At 52.8% G+C, this 25,409-nt stretch overlaps 1 protein-coding gene across 1 annotated transcript; it reads left to right on the top strand.

Moving 5' to 3' along the window:
- The first annotated feature begins 3,613 nt into the window (after positions 1-3,613).
- BRPF1 (bromodomain and PHD finger containing 1) lies at positions 3,614-25,254 on the top strand. The gene is made up of 14 exons (XM_049766254.1): positions 3,614-3,890; positions 5,757-6,368; positions 13,773-14,732; positions 16,354-16,537; positions 16,899-17,030; positions 17,297-17,425; positions 18,196-18,505; positions 18,805-19,122; positions 19,402-19,686; positions 20,141-20,288; positions 23,268-23,404; positions 23,500-23,618; positions 23,774-23,928; positions 24,472-25,254. The coding sequence occupies exons 2-14, from the start codon at positions 5,767-5,769 to the stop codon at positions 24,653-24,655; spliced, it is 3,663 nt and encodes a 1,220-aa protein (XP_049622211.1). The 5' UTR covers positions 3,614-3,890; positions 5,757-5,766; the 3' UTR covers positions 24,656-25,254.
- The last annotated feature ends 155 nt before the right edge of the window (positions 25,255-25,409 follow it).

Genomic DNA, 25,409 nt, shown 5'->3' with positions numbered 1-25,409 from the left:
GGGGAGCATAGCTCAAAGCTATGAAGTGCCTGGCATGCACAAGGTCTCAAATTCCAAAAATTTGGTTACTCACAACTGCATAACCAGGTAATGTGCTGAATCTTTAGATAATATCTCTAGGCCTAATGTTGCCAGGAGTGGTCTTAAGTCCCCAGAACTACAGAGGAAGTAGACACACTGTGAAAAATTTTAAATGAAACTCAGGGGGCACCGGGGAGATAGCACAGGGGTAGGGCGTTTGCCTTGCAAGCAGCTGATCCAGGATGGATGGTGGTTCAAATTCCGGCATTCCATATGGTTCCCCCAAGCCTGTCAGGAGCAATTTCGGAGCACAGAGCCAGGAGTAACCCCTGAGGTGTGACTCAAAAACCAAAAATAAAAAATCATACTCAGGGAGATGGGATGAGAGAGTTCAACAGGCCAACTGCATGCTTAATATGCATGCCTATGTTCAGTCCCTGATCTGAGTAGGACCCAGTGGTCCTCAAACTATGGCCCGCGGGCCACATATTGTATTTGTATCTGTTTTGTTTCTTCATTGCAAAATAAGATCTATGCAGTGTGCATAAGAATTCGTTCATAAGTTTTGTTTTTACTATAGTCAGACCCTCCAATGATCTGAGGGACAGTGAACTGGCCCCCTGTTTAAAAAGTTTGAGGACCCCTGGTAGACCATAAGCATAGCCAGGCGTGGTCTTAAGCCAAGAAAATCATAAAATTAAACCAATGCTCTTAGTGAGAGAACTCAAGGAATTGGACCGCATGCTTTCTTGCAGGACAACATACTTTTGCTCAGATTTGACCCCTGGCATGACACTCTCCCCCAAGCATGACCAAGTGTGAACCCCAAACACTAAGCCAGGCATAAACCCCTGAGCATCTCCACATATGCTCCTGTAGAATGCTTATAGGTTTGGGAGATAGCATGAAGAGTCAGAATACATACTGCTACAAATGGAAGGATGTTTTTTTTTTGGGGGGGGGTGGGGGGAAACACTTGGTAATGCTTAGAAGTTAATCCTGGCTCTCCACACAGGAATTGTTCCTGGTAGGCTCAGGGGTCCATATGGGATGCCAGAAATTGTACACAAGGTTGATTGTATGCAAACTATGTGCCCTATACGCTATACTATCACCCAATCCCCTTTTTGTTTTGTTTTGTTTTACTTCACATATAGGAGGCTGGGGTTCAATTATTAGTACCAAATATGGTCCCCCAAGTCTCACTGGGATTGTGATACCTAAACACAACTCCATGAGTAAACCCTGAGCACCACCAAGTGTAGACTAAAAGCGAAAAAGAACAAAACAGGAGTAACCCCTGAGCGCCACCGGGTGTGGTCCAAAAACAAAAACAAAACAAAACAAAACAAAAAACTAGAATATAAACAGAGTTACAAAGGAATATTTGACTTCAAAAGAGGTGGACTAGAAAATTACTCGTGTTTCATTGATCTAAGACAAAACAGCAAAAATTCCTGACCATTCAATATACATCAAAATATAATTTTATGGGGGCGGAGAGATAGTACAGCGGCGTTTGCCTTGCAAGCAGCCGATCCAGAACCCAAGGTGGTTGGTTCAAATCCTGGCGTCCCATATGGTCCCCCGTGCCTGCCACGTGCTATTTCTGAGCAGACAGCCTGGAGTAACCCCAGAGCACTGCCGGGTATGGCCCAAAAACCAAATATATATATATATACACATAATTTTATATCTTTATAATTTGACACTCCTGAAGACATTTATGTTAAGATCTGGGGATCAAATTGATAAATTTTCTTGAATATTGATATCTATCTATCTATAGCTTGTTTTGTTTGGGAGGCCAACAACAACAGTGCTCAGGGCTTCCTCCTGACTCTGCTTCAGGATCATTCCTGGGGGGGATATTCAGGGGACCATATAAAATGGAGAGGATTAAACCAGAGCTGACCAGGTACAAGGTAAGCACTTTATTCACTGTACTATCACTGTGGCCCTCCAAGACGCCTTTAGGAAGACACTGTACATAGAAATAATACACAATGGACCGGAACAAGAGCTTAGTGGGCTGGAGAACATAACTGTATGCAGAAACTCGGGGTCAATTCCTAGCACATAACATGATCTCCGGAGCACCAAGAGGAGTTTCCCCAGAAAACTAAGCCAGGGGTAGTCCCTGAGCACATCTGGGTGTGGCCCCAGACCCAGACCCAGACATAGACAGACAGGTAGACACCCCCCCAAACCTTAAGTACACTAGAGTGGGTCAAATACAAGAAGATTTTCATTAAGAAAAAAAAAATCAGATGTACATAAAATTAAAAAAAAGAAAAAAATCAGATGTTAAGTTTCCAGATGTTTGGGACTTCTTAATGCTTCTGGAAGAACTTGTCACCCTAATCTGACAATTGAAAAATGGAATTCAGCTACAGAGATTGTTGAGCAAGATCTCCATGACCCCCCAGGTGATCTCCATGGCATCCAAGTATGCTAGAGTCCCAAAGAGCTGACAGTAATGTTCGAATTCCTTGTGACAGAATTGGAGGGAGGAAGACTTGAACCCAAGTTCCTAGCGTTCCAATTGACCCAGTTGCATTGAAAACCATTATTATTATTTTTCCGTTATTATTATTATTATTATTATTATTATTATTATTATTTTGTTTTTAGGCCACACCCATGACACTGAGAGGGTTCCTCCTGGCTCTGTGCTCAGAAATCACTCCTAGCTTGACTGGACCATATGAGGTGCTGGGATTCGAACCACCGTCCTTCTGCATGCAAGGCAGACGCTCTCCCGCTTGCGCCACCGCTCCCGCCCCCGGGAAACTCATTATGTTACGTCACTTTCCAAGGACCCGCCCTCCAAAGAGGTCACGCCCCCTTTCTAAGACACGCCCCTTCCCGGCCACTTGCCGGCCGCCGGGGAAATACGTACGTTCCCAGGCAGCTCCAGCCAATCACGAACCGCCCAGAGCCTCAAAAGACCCGCCTTCTTTCCTTAAGGACCAATCACGTTCCCCCCGCTCCGCCCCGCACTTCAACCTAGAGATGGCCCCGCCCCACCTTTAAGCCACTCCCACGCCCCCTCTCCCCGCCCAGTCTCGTCGCTCGGGCTCCTGGCCACGCCCCCATTCAAGCCCCGCCCCGTCCGGCTTCGGCGCGCTTCGCTCGGGTTCCTGGACACGCCCCGGACACGCCCCTTCTCTCCCAGGCGCGCGTCTCTAGGGCGACTAGCCACGCCCCGGACACGCCCCTCCGTCTGGGTCCGCGCCGCGGGAGGGCGGAGGGAGGGGGCGGGGAAAAGCCCAGGGCGGGCTCCAGCGCCGAGGCCCGCGCGAGGCGCCTCGTCCGCGTTCGCAGATTCGCCACAACCGTCCCTCCGTCTGCGGCTCCCGGTGGCCGCTAAGTTTAGCTCTATAAGTGCCTTTTTAACATAGAAGCGCCACGGTACCCTCCAAAGGGTCGCGTAGGCCGTCTTGGATTTTTAAGAACTGCGGGAGGGCGCGGAGCGGTGGCGAAAGTGCCGCCCGGAAACGCCGCGCCGCCGCGTTCCCACCGCGCAGGCGCAGACGCCGCCTCCGCCGCCACCGTCGCTGCTGCTGCGGCTGCCTTTGCCGCCACCGTCCCCGCCGGCCCCGCGCGGCTCCCGGAGCCTCCATTGTTTCCCTTCCCGCCGGCTTTCGGGGTGGGGATTTTGGAGGGAGACGGCGGCCGACGGAGCGGAGACCCCTGAGGCTTTGGGGTCCCGCGCGGGAAGCCCGGGAAGCCGGGGGGCCGGGAGGGGCGAGAGGCAAGGCGCCCCGTTTTGGGGCTCCGGCTCCCCGGTTCCACCTTCCCCCTCCGGCCTCCCCGAGCAAGCGGGGTCGGAGCCCCGGAGGGCCCCCTCTGCGATGAGGTGGCCGGTGAGTCTCTGTGCATGGTGGTGGGAGTGGAGATGGGGGTGTCCCCGGGGATGGGAGCTCTGTTGGGGCTCCCTGACAGCTTCTTGGGGTGCCCCAGCTAGGCCTCAAGGCAGCCCCCATCTCTCCTGACTCTGCACCCGGCCTTGCACCCATGCCCACACCCACCCAGGTCCCCCTGGATCAGGCCTCTGGGGTGAGGATTGCAGCTTGCCATGCAGAATGCTTTGGGGGGGGTCCCCGAGCTCCCCTCCTGGGTCTCTCCAGGGAACCCCCACTTCTCACCTACTCAGGGAGACACCTGGCAGAGACCTGCTCCCTCCCTGGGGCCTAGCAGGGTCTCCCCCCTGGGAGAGACTTGCAAGGGAAGGGGAAGCCTTGCTTGCTTGCTTGCTTGTTTTCATCATGCTTGCATTGCCAGATTCCTTCATGAAAGCCACATTTTTTTCAGCAGGAAAAGGTCGAAAAGCTCCGCTGGTTGCAAACCCAGGAGAGGGCAGACCACTGGGCAGCACTGTCAGGGAGCAGAGTAGTTGTGTTCTGAAATGTTGCATGGGGGGGGGGCGGAGTTGGTTTGGCACCCCCAGAGAGAAAGGGTAGGCAGGTAGGCTTAGGTAGGCCCAGGCCGGGTTCCTGGTATGCATACTCTTGTGTCCACTGGCCCAGCAGCTAGCTGGGAGGCTCAGAATATCCAGGCAATGCTGTCCTGACCTGTCTCTGCTCCCTTAAGAGTCCCACTTAGAGGCCGGAGAGATAGCATGGAGGTAAGGCATTTGCCTTGCATGCAGAAGGACGGTGGTTCGAATCCCAGCAGCATCCCATAGGGTCCCCCGAGCCTGCCAGGAGTGATTTCTGAGCCTAGAGGTTCCAGGAGGAACCCCTGAGCATTGCAGGGTGTGACCCAAAAAACCAAGGAGGGGAAAAAAATAAAGAGTCACACTCAATAGTTGGTGTTGCATGGTATGGGAGCATGGACCCCTTGCTGCTGTCCCTGGCGAAATGATCTCGCTTTGTTCACTCCTCAGGGATGAGCTGGTTCTATTCCTATAATCCGGCAGGTAGAATTTCTTTTTATTCCTGGAGTCCATGATGAAACACAGTCTTCTCCCCCCCAATTCACAATTCACAGGCAAGCCAACACTGGCTTGCATCCATCCATGTCTCTGAACTCCAGGTCCTTGCCAAAAAAGAAACTCATCAGGCATGCATGCAACAGGTTGAATTCATGCAACAGGTTGAATATTCAATCCAACAGTCATTCAGTACAGTACAGGGGGAAGTCGAGTCTAGGCTCTGGTCCCTGCTTTGCTCCCAGTCTAGAGGGAGAAAGACGAAACAGGCAGCAATGATAAGTAAGCACGGTGTGGAGGTGAGAGTAGGATCTATAGAAACACGTCTCCTGGGGCTAGACAGGGAAATCATCACAATGGAGGTGACAAGAGAAAACTCATTGTCAAGAGAAAACTCATTCCTCGGGTATCTTGCAATAATAACAAGTTAGTATATTTAGGGAATGCCTGCCTGCCTGCCTTGCATACTTAGACGCTTGACTTGGTGAGAAAGTATGGAGGGTCAAACCAGGGTTAGAAAACAAGGAACACCTGGGGATTGGGAGAGCACGAAATGGGGAGTAGCAGGAAGTTTGGAATCAAGGAACTGACTGCGTGTTGGGATTTGGAAGAAAGATTACTGTGGAATTGAGTGAGACATAAAACAGGGTGGCCGTGAATATAGATGGCTTTTTGATGCCTGGCGGTAGGTAGTAAGGCTGGCTAGGATCTCTGGGCAGCGGGTGGGCTAAAGGGGGCAGAAGTGGGGGGACAGAAAGGGGCTCTCTCTGGCTTCTTGCTAACTTGTTTCTACCCCCAGATGTGACAGCATGGGGGTGGACTTCGACGTGAAGACTTTCTGCCACAACCTGCGGGCCACCAAACCACCCTATGAGTGCCCCGTGGAGACCTGCCGCAAGGTCTACAAGAGCTACAGTGGCATCGAATACCACCTGTACCACTATGATCACGACAACCCGCCGCCCCCCCAGCAGACCCCCCTCCGCAAGCACAAGAAGAAGGGGCGCCAGTCCCGCCCGGCCAACAAGCAGTCGCCCAGCCCCTCGGAGGTGTCCCAGTCTCCGGGCCGTGAGGTGATGAGCTATGCCCAGGCCCAGCGCATGGTGGAGGTCGACCTGCATGGCCGCGTCCACCGCATCAGCATCTTCGACAACCTGGACGTGGTGTCGGAGGATGAGGAGGCCCCCGAGGAGGCCCCTGAGAACGGCAGCAATAAGGAGAACACCGAGACCCCAGCTGCTACCCCTAAGTCGGGCAAGCATAAAAACAAGGAGAAGCGCAAGGACTCCAGCCACCACCACCACCACCACAGTGCCTCCGCCAGCACCACGCCCAAGCTGCCCGAGGTGGTGTACCGCGAGCTGGAACAGGACACCCCCGATGCGCCACCCCGGCCCACCTCCTATTACCGGTAAGGCAAGCAAAGGACGGGCGAGGGAAGCGCCCGGCATCCCAGCTCGGGATGGCAGTGACCGCTGCACTGAGCGCTGTCCAGATGTCCTTTGTTCATTCTCACATTCTCTCATACAGGTCTTTTTTGGGAGGGTTCGGGGTTGGGAAGGGCACACTTGGCAGTACTCAGGGGTTACTCATGGCTTTGCACTCAAAAATCACTCCTGGCAGATTCGGGGACCATATGGGATGCTGGGAATTGAATCTGGGTCCTTCCTGGGTCAGCCACGTGCAAGGCAAATGCCCTACCGCTGGGCTATCGCTGTAGCCCCTTTATATAGGTGGAGGGAAATAATGCTTGAGCATCTGGCAGTACTCAGGTGTTACTTCTGGCTCTGTGCTCAGGGATTACTCTTGGCAGTTCTTGGGGGAATCTTTTTGGCTCTGTGCTCAGAAATCGTTCCTGGCAGGTACAGGGGACCATATGGGATGCCAGGATCGAATCACTGTTGATCCTGGGTAGGCTGCTTGCAAGGCAAACGCCCTACCGCCCTACCGCTGTGCTATCTCTCTGGCCCCTCTTGGGGGATTTTTTTTTTTTTTTGTGGTTTTTGGGTCACACCCAGCAGTGCTCAGGGGTTACTCCTGGCTCCATGCTCAGAAATTGCTCATGGCAGGCATGGGGAACCATATGGGACGCCAGGATTCGAACCGATGACCTTCTGCATGAAAGGCAAACGCCTTACCTCCATGCTATCTCTTCGGCCCCCTCTTGGGGGAATCTTATAGGATGCTAGGGATCTCACCTGGGTTGGTGCAGGGGTCTCAAACTCGCGGCCTGCGGGCTGTTTGCCGCCCTCCGTACAACATTTTGTGGCCCTGCCCTAGAGGAATCTTTTTTTGTTTTGTTTTGTCTTAATTGTTTGGGTCAGACCCCCCAGTGTTCAAGGCTTACTACTGACTTTGCACTCTGGGATCACACCGACTTTGCCTCCGGCGGCCCCCAGGTAAATTGAGTTTGAGACCCCTGATGAAATACAAATGCCTTCCCTGCTGTCCTCTTGTTCCTCTAGCTCCCTCTCATGCAGGCCTTACTCTCCACCACACACATGAGGAAACCAGGGTGCAGAAAGGGGGCCACATGCCAGTAGGCAGCTGAATTGGGACTCCAACCTAGGTTCTGGCACATTCCCCATTTTGGATTGACCCTCATCTCAAGATGCATTCTTTTCTTTTTTTCTCTCTATGTCTTTCACTCTTTTACTCCATTCTAATATTTCTCTAAAGAAAACTATTTTACTACATACATACATACATACATACATACACACACACATCTCTGCAGAATTGCATTGTTTCCACCTTCCCAAAAGACCTCCTTTTGACCCTCTCATTCCTGTCACTGAATGACCGTGGGAGAAGTAGCAGTCTTGTGTTCGAATGAGCCACTTACAGAGCAGTCTAGATACAGAACACCAACCTGAGTCCTAAAAGCAGCTTGTAAATCTGCAGTACCTTTCCCAACCCTTGTTCTTATTACCTGTGCTTTAGCATGGTTTAATTCGTCTAATTATCATGGGTACGTACTTCGAGTAAGCCCCGAGTGCCGCCAGGTGTGGCCCCAAAGCAAAAACAAAAAGAACTTCTGCAAGTTGGGGGCCTGAGCAGTAGTACAGTGGAACCCCCAGTACCCTGTACTGGTCCCGAATATCTCTGGAATGACCTGAGCGCAGAACCAGAAGTAAGCCTTAGGCACTACTGGGTATAAATCCAAAACAAACAAAACAGCTCAAACCAGAAAATGTGTCATCTAAAGCATGGAGGGTATTTGTGCAAGTTTGTAAAAGCAACAAATTAGAGGGCCTGATTTTTTTGTTTTGTTTCATTTTATTTTGGTTTTGGGCCACACCCGGTAACGCTCAGGGGTTAGTCCTGGCTATGCGCTCAGAAATCATTGCTGGCTCCAGGGAACCATATGGTAGGGACACCAGGGATCAAACCCAGGTCCTTCCTGGGTCAGCAGCGTGCAAGGCAAACGCCCTGTCACTGCTATCGCTCTGGCCCCAGAAGGCCTGATTTTTGAGGACTTGTTGAGTGTATGATAAAAGGTAGCTTTTACCACAAGTTCAGTCCTGATTTTTGGCTTTTTTATTTTTTTGATCGAAAAGTCTTTTTTTTTTTAACTTGATTGATTGATTGATTGGTTTTGGGGCCATCCCCCAGCGGCGCTCAGGGGTCACTCCTGGATCTGCACTCAGAAATAGCCCCTGACAGGCTTGGGGACCACATGGGATGCCGAAATCGAATCAGGTCCCTCAGGTCAGCTCAAATTGCCCTACCACTGTGCTATCTCTCCAGCCCCTCAGTCCAGGTATTCAATTTGAGGATCTAAGCCAGGGGTCTCAAACTCATGGGCCGTTTGTGGCCCTCCTATAACATTTTATGGCCCTGCCCTAGAGGAATCTTTTTTTGTTTTGTTTTGTTTTAGTTGTTTGGGTCATACCCCCCAATGTTCAAGGCTTACTACTGACTTTGCACTCAAGGATCACCCCGACTTTGCCTCCTGCGGCCCCCAGGTCAATTGAATTTGAGACCCCTGAAGCTCTCTGGTAGCGGCCCTATGAGAACCAAGTGATAAGCCCCAGAGCCACTGTTCTCTTCCCCCTGTGCATGATGGCCACTCCTCCTCTTCCTTTTCTTTTTCCTTCTCATTTTTTTTCTTTATTAAATTTTTTTGGGTCACACCTGGCTGTGCTTAGGACTTACTTCTTTTTTTTTTTTTTTTTTTTGTGGTTTTTTGGGTCACACCCGGCAATGCTCAGGGGTTATTCCTGGCTCCAGGCTCAGAAATTGCTCCTGGCAGGCACGGGGACCATATGGGGCACCAGGATTCAAACCGATGACCTCCTGCATGAAAGGCAAATGCCTTACCTCCATGCTATCTCTCTGGCCCCAGGACTTACTTCTGATTGTGTGCTTAGTTGTAGCTTCTAGCAGTACTTGGTCTTGGGGGGCTCAGTGACTCTGGGATGGAACAAGCTCAGCTGCAGCCTTAACAAAGGCCACAACCCTGGACTTTTTCTCCTTCCCTTTCCTTGGCTTTTGGGCCACACCCAGTGGTGCTGGGGGTTACTTGTAGGCTCAGGACCATAAGGGATACTTGGGATTGGTCTGCCTCTAGCAAGGCAAAAGCCCTACCCACTGTGCTATCTCACCAGCCCCTCCCTCCTTTTTTTTTTTTTTTTTTTTTTAAATAAGGCTCCTGATGGGCAGGGCCAGAGTGATAACACAGCTGTAGGGTATTTGCCTTGCATGCAGATGACCCAGGAAGGACCCATGCTCTATCCCTGGCCTCTCATATGGTCCCTGGAGCCTACCAGGAGTGATTTCTGAAAACTGAGCCAGGAGTAACCCCTGAGCACCGCCAGGTGTGACCCAAAAACCAAAAATAAATAAATAGGGCTCCTGAGAATGTGTGAAGGCCCCGAGGCTTTGCCTAACAGAGACTGGCCTAGTGCCAGTCTGTGGTGCTTGGGATCCTGAGGCTCTCTTTGTGGTATCAGAGTGGGGAGATATGCTGCTCAGGTTTTCCTCAGGCATGTTAGGCTCTTGCTCTAGAGCAGTGATTCTCAAATAGTGGGGCGCAAACACTGTCCTAACAAGCTCAGCCCCGTGTTTCTGTCTCTGTATGTCTCTGGAGCTGAGAGTTGCTGTGTCCTGCTTCAAACCCCGCTTCGAAAAGCTCTGCATTGCAAAACGTGCTCATTGGAGCCATTCATCCAGACATCACCTCTGATTCAAAAATCAGCTCAGATTATTTTATATAGTTTTGTTTTGTGGGTTAAAGTTTTTTGTTTGTTTGTTTATTTTGTTTTTTGGGCCACACCCGGCGTTGCTCAGGGGTTACTCCTGGCTGTCTGCTCAGAAATAGCTCCTGGGGGCTGGTGAGGTGGCGCTAGAGGTAAGGTGTCTGCCTTGCAAGTGCTAGCCAAGGAAGAACCGCGGTTCGATCCCCTGGCTTCCCATATGGTCCCCCCCAAGCCAGGGGCAATTTCTGAGAGCTTAGCCAGTAGTAACACCTGAGCATCAAATTGGTGTGGCTGAAAAAAAACCAAAAGAAAAAAGAAAAAAAGAAATAGCTCGGGGGCCGGGCGGTGGCGCTAAAGGTAAGGTGCCTGCCTTACCTGCGCTAGCCTAGGACGGACCTCGGTTCGATCCCCCGGTGTCCCATATGGTCCCCCAAGCCAGGAGCGACTCTGAGCGCATAGACAGGAGTAACCCCTGAGCGTCACCGGGTGTGGCCCAAAAACCAAAAAAAAAAAAAATTTACCTCTTCAAGTGGCTTTAATGGATTAATGGATCACATGTATTGAATCAAACTGATTAATTCTATCCAAGATTTAAATAAACAAAATGTATATTTTAGGCACTGTAGATTACATAATATTGGGGCCGGGAAGGTGGCGCTAGAGGTAAGGTGTCTGCCTTACAAGCGCTAGCCAAGGAACGGACCCGGTTCGATCCCCTGGTGTCCCATATGGTCCCCCCAAGCCAGGGGCGATTTCTGAGCACATAGCCAGGAGTAACCCCTGAGCGTCAAACGGGTGTGGCCCAAAAACCAAAAAAAAAAAAAGAGAAATAGCTCCTGGCAGGCACGGGGGACCATATGGGACACCAGGATTTGAACCAACCACCTTTGGTCCTGGATCGGCTGCTTGCAAGGCAAACACTGCTGTGCTATCTCTCCGGGCCCAAGTTTTTTTTTGGGGGGTTTTTTTTTTGTTTTTGTTTTTGTTTTTAATAAAGATACTATTTACAGTCACGCGGGGGGGGGGGGGTCACGAAAAATTTTTTCTTCTTCCTAGGGGGGCATGACAGAAAATAATTGAAAAGCACTGCTCTAAAGCATCCTCCAGCTCCTCTCCAGTTCTCACCTGACTAGTACAGCTCCACCTCTCAGCACCCACAATCCTTCTCACCCCACCATTCAGACTCTGGGGCTCCTCTATGTCCTGGTGCTTCTTCAGCAATCTCTTACTCTGAGAGGCAGCCGGCCCAGCCCTTTCCTTGTTCCTCCTTCCGCCCCACAATTTCATTTCCCTCTTTCCTTGTGGGAATTGCAACTGTTCTCCAGGGTGGCAGTCCTCAGCTGTACCCTGGATCAGTCGGGATGCGTGTTGCATGCAATTTAGCTGCTCCTGATAGCAGAACTGCAGGTGTTTTGGGCAATGATTTGCTTTTTTTTTTTTTTTTATAAAAATCCGAGATGGTGGAAATGTCGCTGAGTGGTAGGGAACATGCTTTTCATGCATGAGGCTCTGGATTGGATTCCCCCAACACTAACCCCCCCAAGTCTTTTAGAATATTTGAAGCTATCTACCTAGTCACACTGTTTTCTCTTGCTTATATTTGATATTCCTCGAGGAATCGAGAGAGCAGGTGGGGTGCCAAGAGCCAAGATCCTTTACGTGGTAGACAGCCTGCCTTTGTGTCACTACCTGGGAGGAAACTGGGTGTTCTTTGGAGGATGGAGTGCATTTTTATTTTAAGGCTGCACACTTTTTTTTTTTTTTTTTTTTTTTTGGTTTTTGGGCCACACCCGGTGACGCTCAGGGGTTACTCCTGGCTATGCGCTCAGAAGTCGCTCCTGGCTTGGGGGACCATATGGGATGCCGGGGGATCGAACCGCGGTCCGTCTCCTAGGCTAGCGCAGGTAAGGCAGGCACCTTACCTCCAGCGCCACCGCCCGGCCCCAAGGCTGCACACTTTTATTATTTATTTATTTTTGGGTTTGGGACCACACCTGGGAGCACTCGGGCTCTGCATTCAGAAATCGCTCCTGGTGGCTCGGGGGACCACATGGGATGCCGGGCATCGAACCCGGGCCAGCTGCATGAAAGGCAAACACCCGAAACACTTTGCTATCGCTCCAGCCCTGATGGAGCGCACTCTTACAACACTGCCCATGTGTTGGGCTGAGCCGAAGGCTGATAGGTCGCTCTAGCCCTGAGAGTCACAACCATTTTCAAGGCTGAGGATACTTGTCACCTTGAGGAAGGTACAGATTGTAGTACGATGGAGCTTGAATCTGAGCTTTACTACTTCCTGCTTCTTTGGTTTGAGTCCACACCTGGCAGTCTGGCTCAGGGATCACTCCTAAGGGTTCAGAAAACCTTTTAGGGTGCTGAGGATTGAACCTGGGTTGGTTACATACAAGGCAAATATTCTAGGCTTTGTGCTGGTGCTGTCTATCTCTCTCGCCCGTTTGCCACTTGTTGCTCATGCGGTCACGTACTGGGCAGTTCTTTACCAGTCAGTTAAGCTACTGTTTGGTCTTGCACAAAATTTGAGCCATGAGTATATGGATCCTCTGGCTCTTAGTAAAGGTACCCGTTGTTCTGACCTATTTTTACTATTATCTCATCGATCTAAGGAGAACAGATAGTTCCTGTGGCCCAGGGGTCTCAAACTCTGCCCTCCCTACAACATTTTGTGGCCCTGCCCTAGAGGAATCTTTTTTTGTTTTGTTTTATTTTAGTTGTTTGGGTCATACCCCCCAATGTTCAAGGCTTACTATTGACTTTGCACTCAAGGATCACCCCGACTTTGCCTCCTGCGGCCCCCAGGTAAATTGAGTTTGAGACCCCTGCTCTCAGCTGACAGAAGAACCCTGCAGCTTGGTGAGGTCCATGGCAGCTAATGTTTTTTTGTTTTGTTTTTTGTTTGTTTTGTTTGTTTTTTTTTCTTTTTTTTTTTTGTTTTTTTTGGGCCACACCCAGTGACGCTCAGGGGTTACTCCTGGCTATGCGCTCAGAAGTCGCTCCTGGCTTGGGGGACCATATGGGACACCGGGGGATCAAACCGCGGTCCATCCTAGGCTAGCGCAGGCAATGCAGGCACCTTACCTCTAGCTCCACCGCCCGGCCCCTGTTTTGTTTGTTTTTGGACCACACCTGGTGACGCTCAGGAGTTCCTCCTGGCTCTGCGCTCAGAAATTGCTTGGATGGGACACCAGGGAATCAAACTGCGGTCTGTCCTAGGCTTGCGTGCGCAAGGCAGACGCCTTAAGCCCTGCACCACGGCTCCAGCCCCAATGGCAGCTAATGTTAAGATGATTTTTATGTGATATATAAGGGACACCAGATGATCGGGAGCTCAGCGCCTCATTTCCTTCCTTCAGGCTCAGCCTTTTCTTGCTCCTAGGGTGGGCAGTAGAGCAGCCAGGCATGTGCTTTGGGTTTCCTATCTTTGCTCCACCACTTTCTCAAGTGGGCCAAACAAGAAAGAATCTATTGCCTGTGTGTCATTCCTGGGGGGCAGGTCAAGGAGGGCTGGAACAACGGGCCTGAACAGATGCGCTGTGATGCACTGTGAGGAGGAAAGCAACAGTCTCGTGAACTCGAATGGCCTCTGTCTTTGTCAGGTACATTGAGAAGTCCGCAGAGGAGCTGGACGAGGAGGTGGAATACGACATGGACGAGGAGGACTACATCTGGCTGGACATCATGAACGAGCGCAGGAAGACGGAAGGCGTGAGCCCCATCCCTCAGGAAATCTTTGAGTACTTAATGGACCGGCTGGAGAAGGAGTCCTACTTCGAGAGCCACAACAAAGGGGACCCCAACGCCCTGGTGGACGAAGACGCCGTGTGCTGCATCTGCAACGACGGCGAGTGCCAGAACAGCAACGTCATCCTCTTCTGCGACATGTGCAACCTGGCCGTGCACCAGGAGTGCTACGGGGTCCCCTACATCCCCGAGGGCCAGTGGCTCTGCCGCCGCTGCCTGCAGTCCCCCTCCCGCGCCGTGGACTGTGCTCTGTGCCCCAACAAGGGCGGTGCCTTCAAGCAGACAGATGACGGGCGCTGGGCCCACGTGGTGTGCGCCCTGTGGATCCCCGAGGTCTGCTTCGCCAACACGGTCTTCCTGGAGCCCATCGACAGCATCGAGCACATCCCGCCGGCCCGCTGGAAGCTGACCTGCTACATCTGCAAGCAGCGCGGCTCAGGCGCCTGCATCCAGTGCCACAAGGCCAACTGCTACACTGCCTTCCATGTGACCTGTGCCCAGCAGGCCGGCCTCTACATGAAGATGGAGCCCGTGCGGGAGACGGGTGCCAATGGCACCTCCTTCAGCGTCCGCAAGACTGCCTACTGTGACATCCACACGCCCCCCGGCTCTGCCCGCCGTCTGCCTGCCCTGTCCCACAGTGAGGGCGAGGAAGACGACGAGGAAGAGGAGGAAGACGGTAAAAGCTGGAGCTCAGAGAAGGTCAAGAAGGCCAAGGCCAAGTCCCGGATCAAGATGAAGAAGGCACGGAAGATCCTCGCCGAGAAGAGGGCGGCGGCTCCCGTGGTGTCTGTGCCCTGCATCCCACCCCATAGGTACGTGGGGAGTGGGGACAGGCCGACTCTTAGGCTCTGACAATCTTGGAAGGGGTTCCACCACTGGCTTAGCTTCCTGTTGGAAGTCACAGAGACATTCAAGAACCTGAATTCCAAAAGAGGTCATGCCAATAGGGCCAGAGCGGTAGTGCAGAGGGGAGAGTACTGTACCACCTTGCATGCGCTGATCAAGTTCGATCACTGGCACCCCATATTCTGAGCATTGCCAGGAAGGATTCCTGAATGCAGAGCCAGGAGTAATCCCCTAAGCATCTCTGGGTGTGACCTCTCCTAAAAACAAAAGAGGTTATGCCTAGCAGTGACTGTGAGCCAGAACCCCCTCCAGACCTGACAAGTGTCAGAATGGTTTAGGACATAAACTCCAGTGGGGGAAATGGCCTGAATGTGAAGGGCGAACTGGATTTGAGGGGTGAAAATGGGCAGTAACCACTCGAGGGTTGTGAAAGGTCAGTGCAGCAGATGAATTCATCATCATTTTAAGTGTTCTCATGCGCCTTGGTGGCTTCCTTTATGACTCCTCTTCCTGGCACACTCAGGTTAGGCGGGTCAGTCCAACTCAATAAAAGAAAAGAAAAAGAAAAGAAATAGAGATTGTGATGTAAGGAATAAAACTTTGTTTACAAATGACGTGGTCACTTATACAAAAAAAAAAATCTAAGAGAACTGACTAAAAATAAAGTTCTCCTTGAAATACAAAAAAAAACCCAAAAAACTCCAACTCGGGTCAGTCAGTCGCCACAGGACGAACCATGTCCGGGCTACTCTGCACCCCATAATGAATAAGGGATCTGCTTGGTTAGGGTGCATGGCTCTTTGATACCCACATTGTCCTGGGTGGCACTAGATTACTCTTTGCCTTGTGTCCATTATCACAGGCTTTCCTCCTCAACACTTGGAAGCCTCTCTTAGGGGGAGCCCAAGATTTTATACACACGAGGCGGGCATTCTGCCACATCCCCAGCTCTGTCATAAGCCTAGCAAGAGATTTAGTCCTCATTCAGGGATATTTTTGTTTGGCTTTTTTGGGGGCCATGACCAGAGGCCATGCTCAGGGCTTGCTCATGACTGCTCAGAGATCACTCCAGGCATCTTAGGGGGGACCATATGGGATGCTGAGACTCAAACCTTGGTCGGCCATGTGCAAGGCAAATGCCCTGTCGCCTAAACTTTGGCTCCAGTCCCTCATTTAGGAACTTTTACAGATTCTGATTTTGTTTTGTTTTGTTTTTGGTGGGGGGGCGCACTAGTGTATGCTCACTGGATGCTCCGTGCTCATTGCTCTGGGCCACTGCAAGCGTGGGTGCATTTCTGGGGAGCAAACTCAGGGCTTTTGTATGTACAAATATGTGCTCCAGCATTTTGAGGCGTGTTCCTGGACTCTGGCCTTTCTCGTTCTTTTATTTTTTTTGGTTCTACACACTGCAGCTTGGAGGTCAGTCCTGCTTGGTGCTCAGGGAAGCTTATGCTGGGGAGGACACTCAGACACGCTGCGTGCGAAGCACCGTGCTCATTCCCTGGCGTGCTCTCTTTCACCCCTGTCTTCCGTTCTCTAGATTATCTGTTCCCAGTTGGTTTTCTTCTCCATTTCCCTGCTTTTCAGGCTCAGTAAAATCACCAACCGCCTGACCATCCAGAGAAAGAGCCAGTTCATGCAGCGGCTGCATAGCTACTGGACGCTGAAACGCCAGTCCCGGAATGGCGTCCCACTGCTTCGGCGCCTGCAGACACACCTGCAGTCGCAGAGGAACTCTGATCAAGTTGGGGTACAATGCGATCAAGTCAGGGTAGAGTGTCAGATTCTCTCTGGTTTTTTTGGGTGCGAAAGCCGAGAGGCTTGGGGACATGGTCTGTGACAGTAGTCCATGTCTGGGTGGGGGCTCACATTGAAATTCTTGTAGGTTAGCATTTCAGTGGGAGGGCAGCCTGCCTACATATCATCCATTCACTCACACAGACATTATTCTTGAAGACTGTGCCAGCCAGGCCCTGTGGATGCCAGGGCGATGCTTTTTTAATATGCTTTTGAGCCACCAAGAAAATCACTCTGTTCTTCCTCTGCTGACCCTTGACCCCAAGCGTCCCAGGTCTCCCTCTGGCCTCTCCTGGGCCTCCCTCCATCTCTTGATGCCTCTTTTGTGCCTGCAGAGAGATTCCGAAGATAAGAATTGGGCCCTCAAAGAACAGCTCAAGTCCTGGCAGCGGCTCAGGCACGATCTAGAGCGAGCTCGGCTGCTGGTGGAACTGATCCGCAAGCGGGAGAAGCTCAAAAGGGAGACGGTGAGTGTTCCCAGGCTGGCTGTGGCTCAGAGGAGAGGACAGACGGGGAGAGGCAGGCCTGGAAACAGGGTGTCAAGGGAGCGTTGGAACGGAAACCTGAACCTGGAAGCAGACACCTGTGTTGGATGCCTGAGGGGGTGAGGCAGGGAGGGTCAGAGTAGCAGAGAGACTTCTAGAAGATGAACCCAGCAAGTCGGCCCAGTAGGGTGGGAGGGAAGCATGTTCCTGGGTCCGGGCCTGGCTGACTGGGCCTGCCTCTCTGTCAGATCAAGGTCCAGCAGATTGCCATGGAGATGCAGCTCACTCCTTTCCTCATCCTCCTTCGCAAAACCTTGGAGCAGCTCCAAGAGAAGGACACGGGCAACATCTTCAGCGAGCCGGTCCCTCTGTCTGAGGTAACCGAATTGAACGAAGTAAGAATCCCTTCCCTCACTCACTCCACCTTCTTTCTCTTCTGCTCCCAGTCGGACCCTTCTGCAGGTCCAGGCCAGGGACTAGGCGGGGACCCAGAAAAGTGGGGCTCGTGGCTTTGGGGCTCCAAAATAAGCTGGCGCCACCTATGTCACCTGGACTGTCTTGTCCCTTCCATTTCCCGAAATGGGAGGCAGTCCGCACTTCTTCCCCGGAGGCAGGGACTGACTGAGTTTTCCAAATGAGTAATCCCGGGGCAAGAAGACAATTTTGGGGTGCTAACCCGTAGAACGGAGCCTTTAGAAAGCTCAGTACCTCAAGAACCAGCTCTGAAGCCCTAGGTCCTGAGTGGCAGGCTTTTTGTTCTCTCTGTAACACAAGAGGTCTGAGTTTGCAGTCTCCATCCAAGTCTGCATGGTCAGTCCAGAGAGCTCTAGAAACCAAGGCAGTTCTTTCCAGAGGATTCCCAGGTCATGCCCCGAAGCCTCCCTGGCCCCTCTAGGTGGTAAGGGTGCTTCCAGTGCTGCAGTTGGCTGTCATTTCCTCACTCTTCCAGAAGACACCCAGAGGCTGAGACTTGAGGGGTTGCACAGCTTGCAACTGGTTTCCTTCCTCTGCTGCAGGCCTGCCTGTAACTGGTGGGAGGCAGCTGAGGCAGCTGCTAGAAGCACCTTAGGGGGGACTGTTAGGAGCAGGGGTTCCCGGGAAAGGAAGGGCGTATCTCCACTTAGCCACGGTCTGCCTGCTCTCCCAGGTGCCTGACTACCTGGACCACATCAAGAAGCCCATGGATTTTTTCACCATGAAGCAGAACTTGGAGGCTTACCGCTACCTGAACTTTGACGATTTTGAGGAGGACTTCAACCTCATCGTCAGCAACTGCCTCAAGTACAACGCCAAGGACACCATCTTCTACCGGGCAGCCGTGCGGCTCCGAGAGCAGGGGGGCGCGGTGCTCCGCCAGGCCCGGCGCCAGGCCGAGAAAATGGGCATCGACTTCGAAACGGGCATGCATCTCCCCCACAACCTGGCTGGAGACGAGGCCCCACACCACACCGAAGATGGTGGGTGATAAGCCACATATATCCGGATGAGCAGCTTCCTCCCCCCCCCCCTCAAGCCCCTTCCCAGAAGCAGGCGCTATGGGCAGGAAGTGAAGGGGGTGGGGCAGGAAATTTGGGGGGCTTGCTTAAGAAGACAGACCAGGTGAAGGGCTAGCCATGCCCGCAGTCCTGCCCCCCAGCCTAGCACAGCTTTTGCCTCGATGTCAACCTCCCACCAGGCATGGGTTGGTGTTGCAGGGGTATCCTGGGGGGTGCTGCTCTGAGTCTGATCTTGCCCCCCCCAACCTCACTCTTCACAGCTGATGACGAGCGGCTGATTCTGCTGGAAAACCAGAAGCACTTGCCAGTGGAAGAGCAGCTGAAGCTGCTGTTGGAGCGGCTGGATGAAGTGAATGCCAGCAAGCAGAGCGTGGGCCGCTCCCGGCGCGCCAAGATGATCAAGAAGGAGATGACAGCTCTGCGGCGGAAGCTGGCACACCAGCGGGAAACCGGCCGGGATGGGGCCGACCGGCACGGGCCCTGCAGCCGGGGCAGCCTGACACCCCACCAGGCCACCTGTGACAAGGACGGGCAGACGGACAGCGCCGCCGAGGAGAGCAGCCAGGAGATGAGCAAAGGTCTGAACCCTAACACGGAGCACCCCAGAGCTGCTAGCCTTGGCCTCTGCAGCACACTTAGCCCCTGCCAGCCCCCAGGCAGCAGCCCTCCTGCACACTAGCCGCCTTCCTCCTTCCCTCCCTCCTGTCCCTGGGCCTCTTAGCTCCTTCTGGCTATCTGCAGGAGAGTCCCCCTTGCCCAGATCACCTCTTGGTTCTAGCTGGAGTCACGGCCCCCGGCCAGTCCCCCTTCCCAGCCAGGCCCCTCACGATCTCTCCTTCTCTCTTTCTCTGCTCCAGGCCTGGGTCCCAACATGTCCTCAACCCCCGCACATGAGGTGGGCAGGAGAACCTCAGTTCTGTTCTCCAAAAAGAACCCGAAGACGGCTGGACCGCCCAAGAGGCCGGGCCGGCCCCCCAAAAACCGGGAGAGCCAGATGACCCCCAGCCACGGAGGCAGTCCTGTGGGGCCCCCCCAGCTCCCCATCATGGGCCCCGTTCGCCAGCGCAAGCGGGGTAGGAGCCCCCGGCCCAGTTCGAGCTCAGACAGCGACAGTGATAAATCCACAGAAGACCCCCCAATGGGTGAGCCTCACCGTCACCCAGCCCCCCAAGCCCCCCAGGAGAGAGAGCAAAGCTGCCATCCTTCCCAACACAACTCCCACCTGCCCCTTCATTGGCCCCTAACATGTCAGCACTGAAAGGGCCTCTCCGTTCCGTTCCCTCTACGCCCCTGACCTGACAGCCGCCCACCCAGCTAGACCCCTGTGCAGGCCCCTCCGTTGTTTCACTTCACCTCTTCTCTTCTCACCCTCCTGGGGATCTCCTGATGTCCTAAGACCAAGAACTGCCCAGAAAGGAAGGGAGAACCAGGGCTCTACCAACGGGGCACTGCCCACAGCTGGCACTGCTGGCCTGGTTGGAGGAATATTGCAGCACCAAGGGGAAGGCGAGCTCTTGGGTCCCTCTCCCTGTGCCATCTCTCGTCTTGTATTCTCCTGACCGGTCCCTCTTCCTCCTCTTCCCACCGTCAACCAAGACTTACCAGCTAATGGCTTCAGCAGTGGAAACCAGCCCGTGAAGAAGAGCTTTCTGGTGTACCGGAATGACTGCAGCCTGCCCCGGAGCAGCTCGGACTCGGACTCCAGCAGCAGCAGCAGCAGCAGTGCCGCCTCGGACCGCACCAGGTACCAGTCCCCCCGGGTGCCTTCTGCAAGTTCCTTGTGGAAATGGTGGGCAGCCCTTTTCGCCTGGGTTGATTGGTTCGGTTTGGCTTGGTTTGGGGGCCACACCCGGTGGTGCTCAGGAGTTACACCTGGCTCTGTTCTCAGAAATTGCTCCTGGCAGGCTCAGGGGACCTTAATGGGATGCCAGGGATCAAACCCGGGTTTGTCCTGGGCCAGCCGTGTGCAATGCAAACACCTTACCGCTGTGCTACCACTTCGGCCCCTCAGTCTAAGTTGAGATGCTGCAAGCCCAGGAGTTTCTGACAAAGGAAGGAAAAGAAAAAGGAAAGATGAGAATAGTGCCCTCCTGGAAGGGACTTTGCTGGCTTGAGCTAGTGGTTTCAAGCAGAGAATATAAATTGGGGCCATCTGGCCTGACGTAATCTGCAGTTTTATTTAGCACAGTCTGGTATGGTATTTTTTTTTGGGGGGGGGAAGGAGGTGGGTCACACCCAGCAGTGCTCAGGAGTTCTCCTGACTCTACATTCCCCCGGCTCGGGGGACCAGTATTCCAACCACCATCCTTCTGTATGCAAGGCAAATGCCCTGCCTCCATACTATCTCTCTGGCCCTTACTATAGTACTTTATAGAAATAAATCTTAATGGGCCCGGAGAGATAGCACAGCGGCATTTGCCTTGCAAGCAGCCGATCCAGGACCAAAGGTGGTTGGTTCGAATCCCGGTGTCCCATATGGTCCCCCGTGCCTGCCAGGAGCTATTTCTGAGCAGACAAGCCAGGAGTAACCCCTGAGCACCGCCAGGTGTGACCCCCCCAAAAAAAAGAAAGAAAGGAAGGAAGGAAGGAGGGAGGGAGGGAGGGAGGGAGGGAGGGAGGGAGGAAGGAAGGAAGGAAGGAAGGAAGGAAGGAAGGAAGGAAGGAAGGAAGGAAGGAAGGAAGGAAGGAAGGAAGGAAGGAAGGAAGGAAGGAAGGAAGGAAGGAAATCGTAGTGCCCCACAGATCTCCTAGTTCAGGCCAAGGAACATACGTGTTTGAAGCGCAGGCTCAGTTCCTGGCACTGCACGGACCATTAGACAGCAGTTGGGAATAGCCCATGAGCATGTGGGTGTGACCCAAAAATGAAATAATAATAATTCCCTTGGGGCCGCAGAGATAGCATGGAGGTAAGGCGTCATTGGTCATTGGTTTGAATCTCGGCATCCCATATGGTCCCCTGGGTCTGCCAGGAGTGATTTCTGAGCATGGAGCCAGGAGTAACCCCTGAGCGCTGCCGGGTGTGACCCCAAAACAAAACAAAACAAAACAAAAACAAATTCCTAGTTTGTGTGTTCTCCTTTATAAACAAATCTGGGTGTAATTGGGGTAAGTACAGAGAAACAGTTCAAAAGGTTAGGGTATATGTTTATTTGTTTTGTTCTGTTTTGTTTGGGCACACCAGGTGATGCTCAGGGGTTACTCCTGGCTATGTGCTCAGAAATCGTTCCTGGCTTAGGGGACTATATGGGACGCCGGGGGATCGAACCTTGGTTCGTCCTAGGCTAACACCAGCAAGGCAGATGCCTTACCGTTCCACACCACCGCTCCAGCCCCCCTGGGCTTGATTTTTATCCCAAACCCATAAAATCTCTTGAGTACTACCCCACACACACACACACACACCAAGTGAATATTTTTAATACTTTGCTGCAAGGCTCAGAATGATACTATAGCAGATAGGGTGCTTGCCTTGCCTTGCACCACAGCAGATCTGGGTTCGGTTCTTGGCATCTCATATGTTCCCCCTGAGCCCTCCAGGAGTGATCTCTGAACACCAGCCCAAGTAAGCCTTGAGCACTGCTAGGTGTGGCTCAAACACAAAGACAGAAACAATTTTGATCTGGCCAGGTATGCCCCTAGACCAGGAATGCCTCATGAACTCCACCCACCCACCTAAGTCAGAGCAGAATATAGACCCAGGAGTGTCTGGATTGAGAATTCCTCATGTAGCCCCCTGTTTTCCAAAAGTCATAGACCCTGATAATATATTTTGGGTGAAGTTACACCCAGTGCTTCTCAGGGCATACGTGTGTGTGTGTGTGTGTGTGTGTGTGTGTGTGTGTGTGTGTGTGTGTGTGTGTGTGTGTGTGTTTTGGTTTTGGGGCCACACCCAGTGATTACTCCTAGCTATATGCTCAGAAATTGCTCAGGGCATACTTCTTTGTGTGTGTGTGTGTGTGTGTGTGTGTGTGTGTGTGTGTGTGTGTGTGTGTGTATGGTTTGGTTTTGGTTTTGGGGCCACACCCAGTGATTACTCCTAGCTATATGCTCAGAAATTGCTCCTGGCTTGGGGGACCAAGGGCAAGTGCCCTACCTGCACTGTACTGTGGCTTTAGCCTCACCCAGGGTTTTTTTTTTTTTTTTTTTTTTTTTTGGTTTTTGGGTCACACCTAGCAGCGCTCAGGGGTTACTCCTGGCTCTATGCTCAGAAATCGCCCCTGGCAGGCAGGGGGGACCATATGGGATGCCAGGATTCGAACCACCGTCCTTCTGCATGAAAGGCAAACAAATGCCTTACCTCCATGTTATCTCTCTGGCTCCTACCCTGGGGATTTTTTTAAGTGTTTGGTCACCCTCAAAAAAGCCGTGGGGTTACTCCTGGCTCTGCATTCAGGAATTACTCCTGGCAGTGCCCCAGGGATCATATGGGATGCCAGGGATTGAACCCAAATTGGCTGTGTGCTAGGCAAGTGCCCTACCTGCTGTACTATCTCCAGCCATGACCCTGGGGGTTTAAAGAAGGGGGCATCGAGACCAGAGACATGGCTCCAAGGGATGGAGCAGCTACCTGGCTGCTACATTCACTGAGTATCCCAGGAGCAATCCCCTGGCCTCCCCTCTGCTGTGTTGGGAGTCCCTATAAACAGAGGAAGGGGGACATCCAACCAAGCCGATCCTCATTGTCTCCTGTGAGCTGAGATCTATCTCTTTGTCTTTTCCTCAGCACAACACCTTCCAAACAAGGGCGGGGGAAACCCTCCTTCTCTCGGGGAACATTCCCAGAGGACAGCAGCGAAGATACCTCAGGCACGGAGAATGAGGCCTACTCAGTGAGTGCAGGCCGCAGTGTGAGCCATAGCAGTAAGTACCTTTGCACGGGGCCAGGGAGGCTGGGAGTGCAGAATTGTGCCAGCTCCTGGCTGCTGACATTTCCCCTCTCCTCCCTTCCTGTGCAGTGGTAAGGAAGAACTTGAGCCGAGGAGCTGGCTGGTTGTCGGAGGAAGAAGATTCCCCGCTGGATGCTTTGGACTTGGTGTGGGCCAAATGCCGAGGGTACCCATCATACCCAGCTCTGGTAGGTGCCTCCTCTGCTGGGTGCGGATAGTCTCTCTTGGTGCGGCTCGTTCTTCCATCCCTCCCTTTTCCTCTGCTTTGGGCCCCTTGTCTCTGTTTCACACTGGAACACTCGGGAAGAAGTGGAACTAAACGCAGCTCTTATTGTTCCCTTAGATCATTGATCCAAAGATGCCCCGGGAAGGTATGTTCCATCATGGAGTTCCCATCCCTGTCCCACCATTGGAGGTGCTGAAGCTTGGGGAGCAGATGACCCAGGAAGCCCGAGAGCATCTCTACCTCGTCCTCTTTTTTGACAACAAGCGAACCTGGTACGAAACGGCAACATTTGTGGTAACTCTCACCACCCTGGGTGGATCCCGAGTGTGAGAGCTTGCTGCCAAGAAACTGGCACCAAACCAAGCTGTTACCAGCTAGTGGGTAGCAAGCTAGCTAGCTAGCCCCTTGAGGAAAGGCCAGTTGAGTTGAAGGCCAATCTGAGTGGGCTGCTGACTAGAAACCAAGGGGTCATCGTGCTTGACAAATAGGGGGTTGTCTCCCCATTCCTTCCTGCCCTGACTTGGGTGACTTCTTGGCTTAGTGTTCCCCACTTCTGCCTTCATGATGACACAGTGGGGATACACAAAGCTGAAATGGGCTCTGCCAAGTCTGTTCGTCTGTCACTCTGACATAGGTAATGTTTGCTGACTCGATTTAGGCAGGGTACGTATTTCAGGTTAAGTCAGGGTTCATTCATCCTGCACCTCTGGGCTTACCCCCACACCTTCTAGAACCTAACCAAGGAGTGAGGAGACAAGCTGCTCTCTTTTGCATTCCCAGCGATGACTCGCTTTGTTCCTCGCTTTGTCCCGCAGGCAGTGGTTGCCCAGAACCAAGCTGGTTCCTCTGGGCGTTAACCAGGATCTGGACAAGGAGAAGATGCTGGAGGGCCGTAAATCCAACATCCGCAAGTCTGTCCAGATCGCCTACCACCGGGCTCTGCAGCACCGCAGCAAAGTACAGGGCGAGCAGAGCAGCGAGAGCAGCGACAGCGACTGACCCAGCGCCACCCACGCCGGCCTCTGCACTGAATCATTCCTGGTCTTGGGGCCAGTCTCAGGGGAAGCGGGGTGGGGGAGGTCCCGCCTGCCCCCAAGTGCAGCTGGACTGTACTGGACACACTCCCAGGACCCACAGCGGCCGCACCAAGAGAAGGGCATTTGGTGCACAGGCTTTTGAGACCTGGTGGCTTTGGAGTCCAGGGTGCAGGGCCAAGCTTAGGGTAGGACACTGCAACACGCAGGCCACCTGCCTCTGCCCAGAAGAAGCGCCTCTGCCTTGGTGGCCCTGCAGGCGGTGAGCCTGGCCTCTGCCCAGCCGCCGAGCAGTGGGACTGAGATGTCTGTCCAGCCTGGAAGAGGGGCACCAGGTGACCCCCCTCCTCCCCTGCTGTTGTAAATACTGTAATTAGCGGAGAATTTAAATTATTCTCATTTGTAACTGCGTTTCCGGGTCGCGCCAGAGTCATTTGGTACTTAACAAACAACAAAAAAAAAAGCCTGTGCCCCGCTTCCTACTGCCCCCCTCGATTTCTTCCCAACCTTTCAGGCTCGTTTGTATTTATTTCAAAAGAAAAAAAAATTATATTGATTCTTAGAAAAAAAATGGAATGTTGGCAATCATTGGGTCTTTGTGGCATGCCAGAGAGAGAGAGCAGAGGGTCCAAAAGGAGGTGCTGGTGCCCAGTGACCCCCAATACCTAGTGAGGTGCTGGAGGCGCAAACCTCCCAGGCCTGGGTTGGCACAGCCAGAA

Source organism: Suncus etruscus, chromosome 20, assembly GCF_024139225.1.
Source record: "Suncus etruscus isolate mSunEtr1 chromosome 20, mSunEtr1.pri.cur, whole genome shotgun sequence".
Taxonomy (NCBI): Eukaryota; Metazoa; Chordata; class Mammalia; order Eulipotyphla; family Soricidae; genus Suncus; species Suncus etruscus.
Note: the sequence above shows the minus strand (reverse complement) of the source record. Positions and strands in the feature narration are given on the sequence as shown.

Bases quoted from the DNA above. Each gene is read 5' to 3' on its own strand.
- BRPF1 (XM_049766254.1), top strand. From the start codon at position 5,767: ATGGGGGTGGACTTCGACGTGAAGACTTTCTGCCACAACCTGCGGGCC. The intron at 16,538-16,898 runs GTAGAGTGTCAG...TTGTGCCTGCAG, and splicing joins TACAATGCGATCAAGTCAGG to AGAGATTCCGAAGATAAGAA. The intron at 19,123-19,401 runs GTCTGAACCCTA...TCTCTGCTCCAG, and splicing joins CAGCCAGGAGATGAGCAAAG to GCCTGGGTCCCAACATGTCC.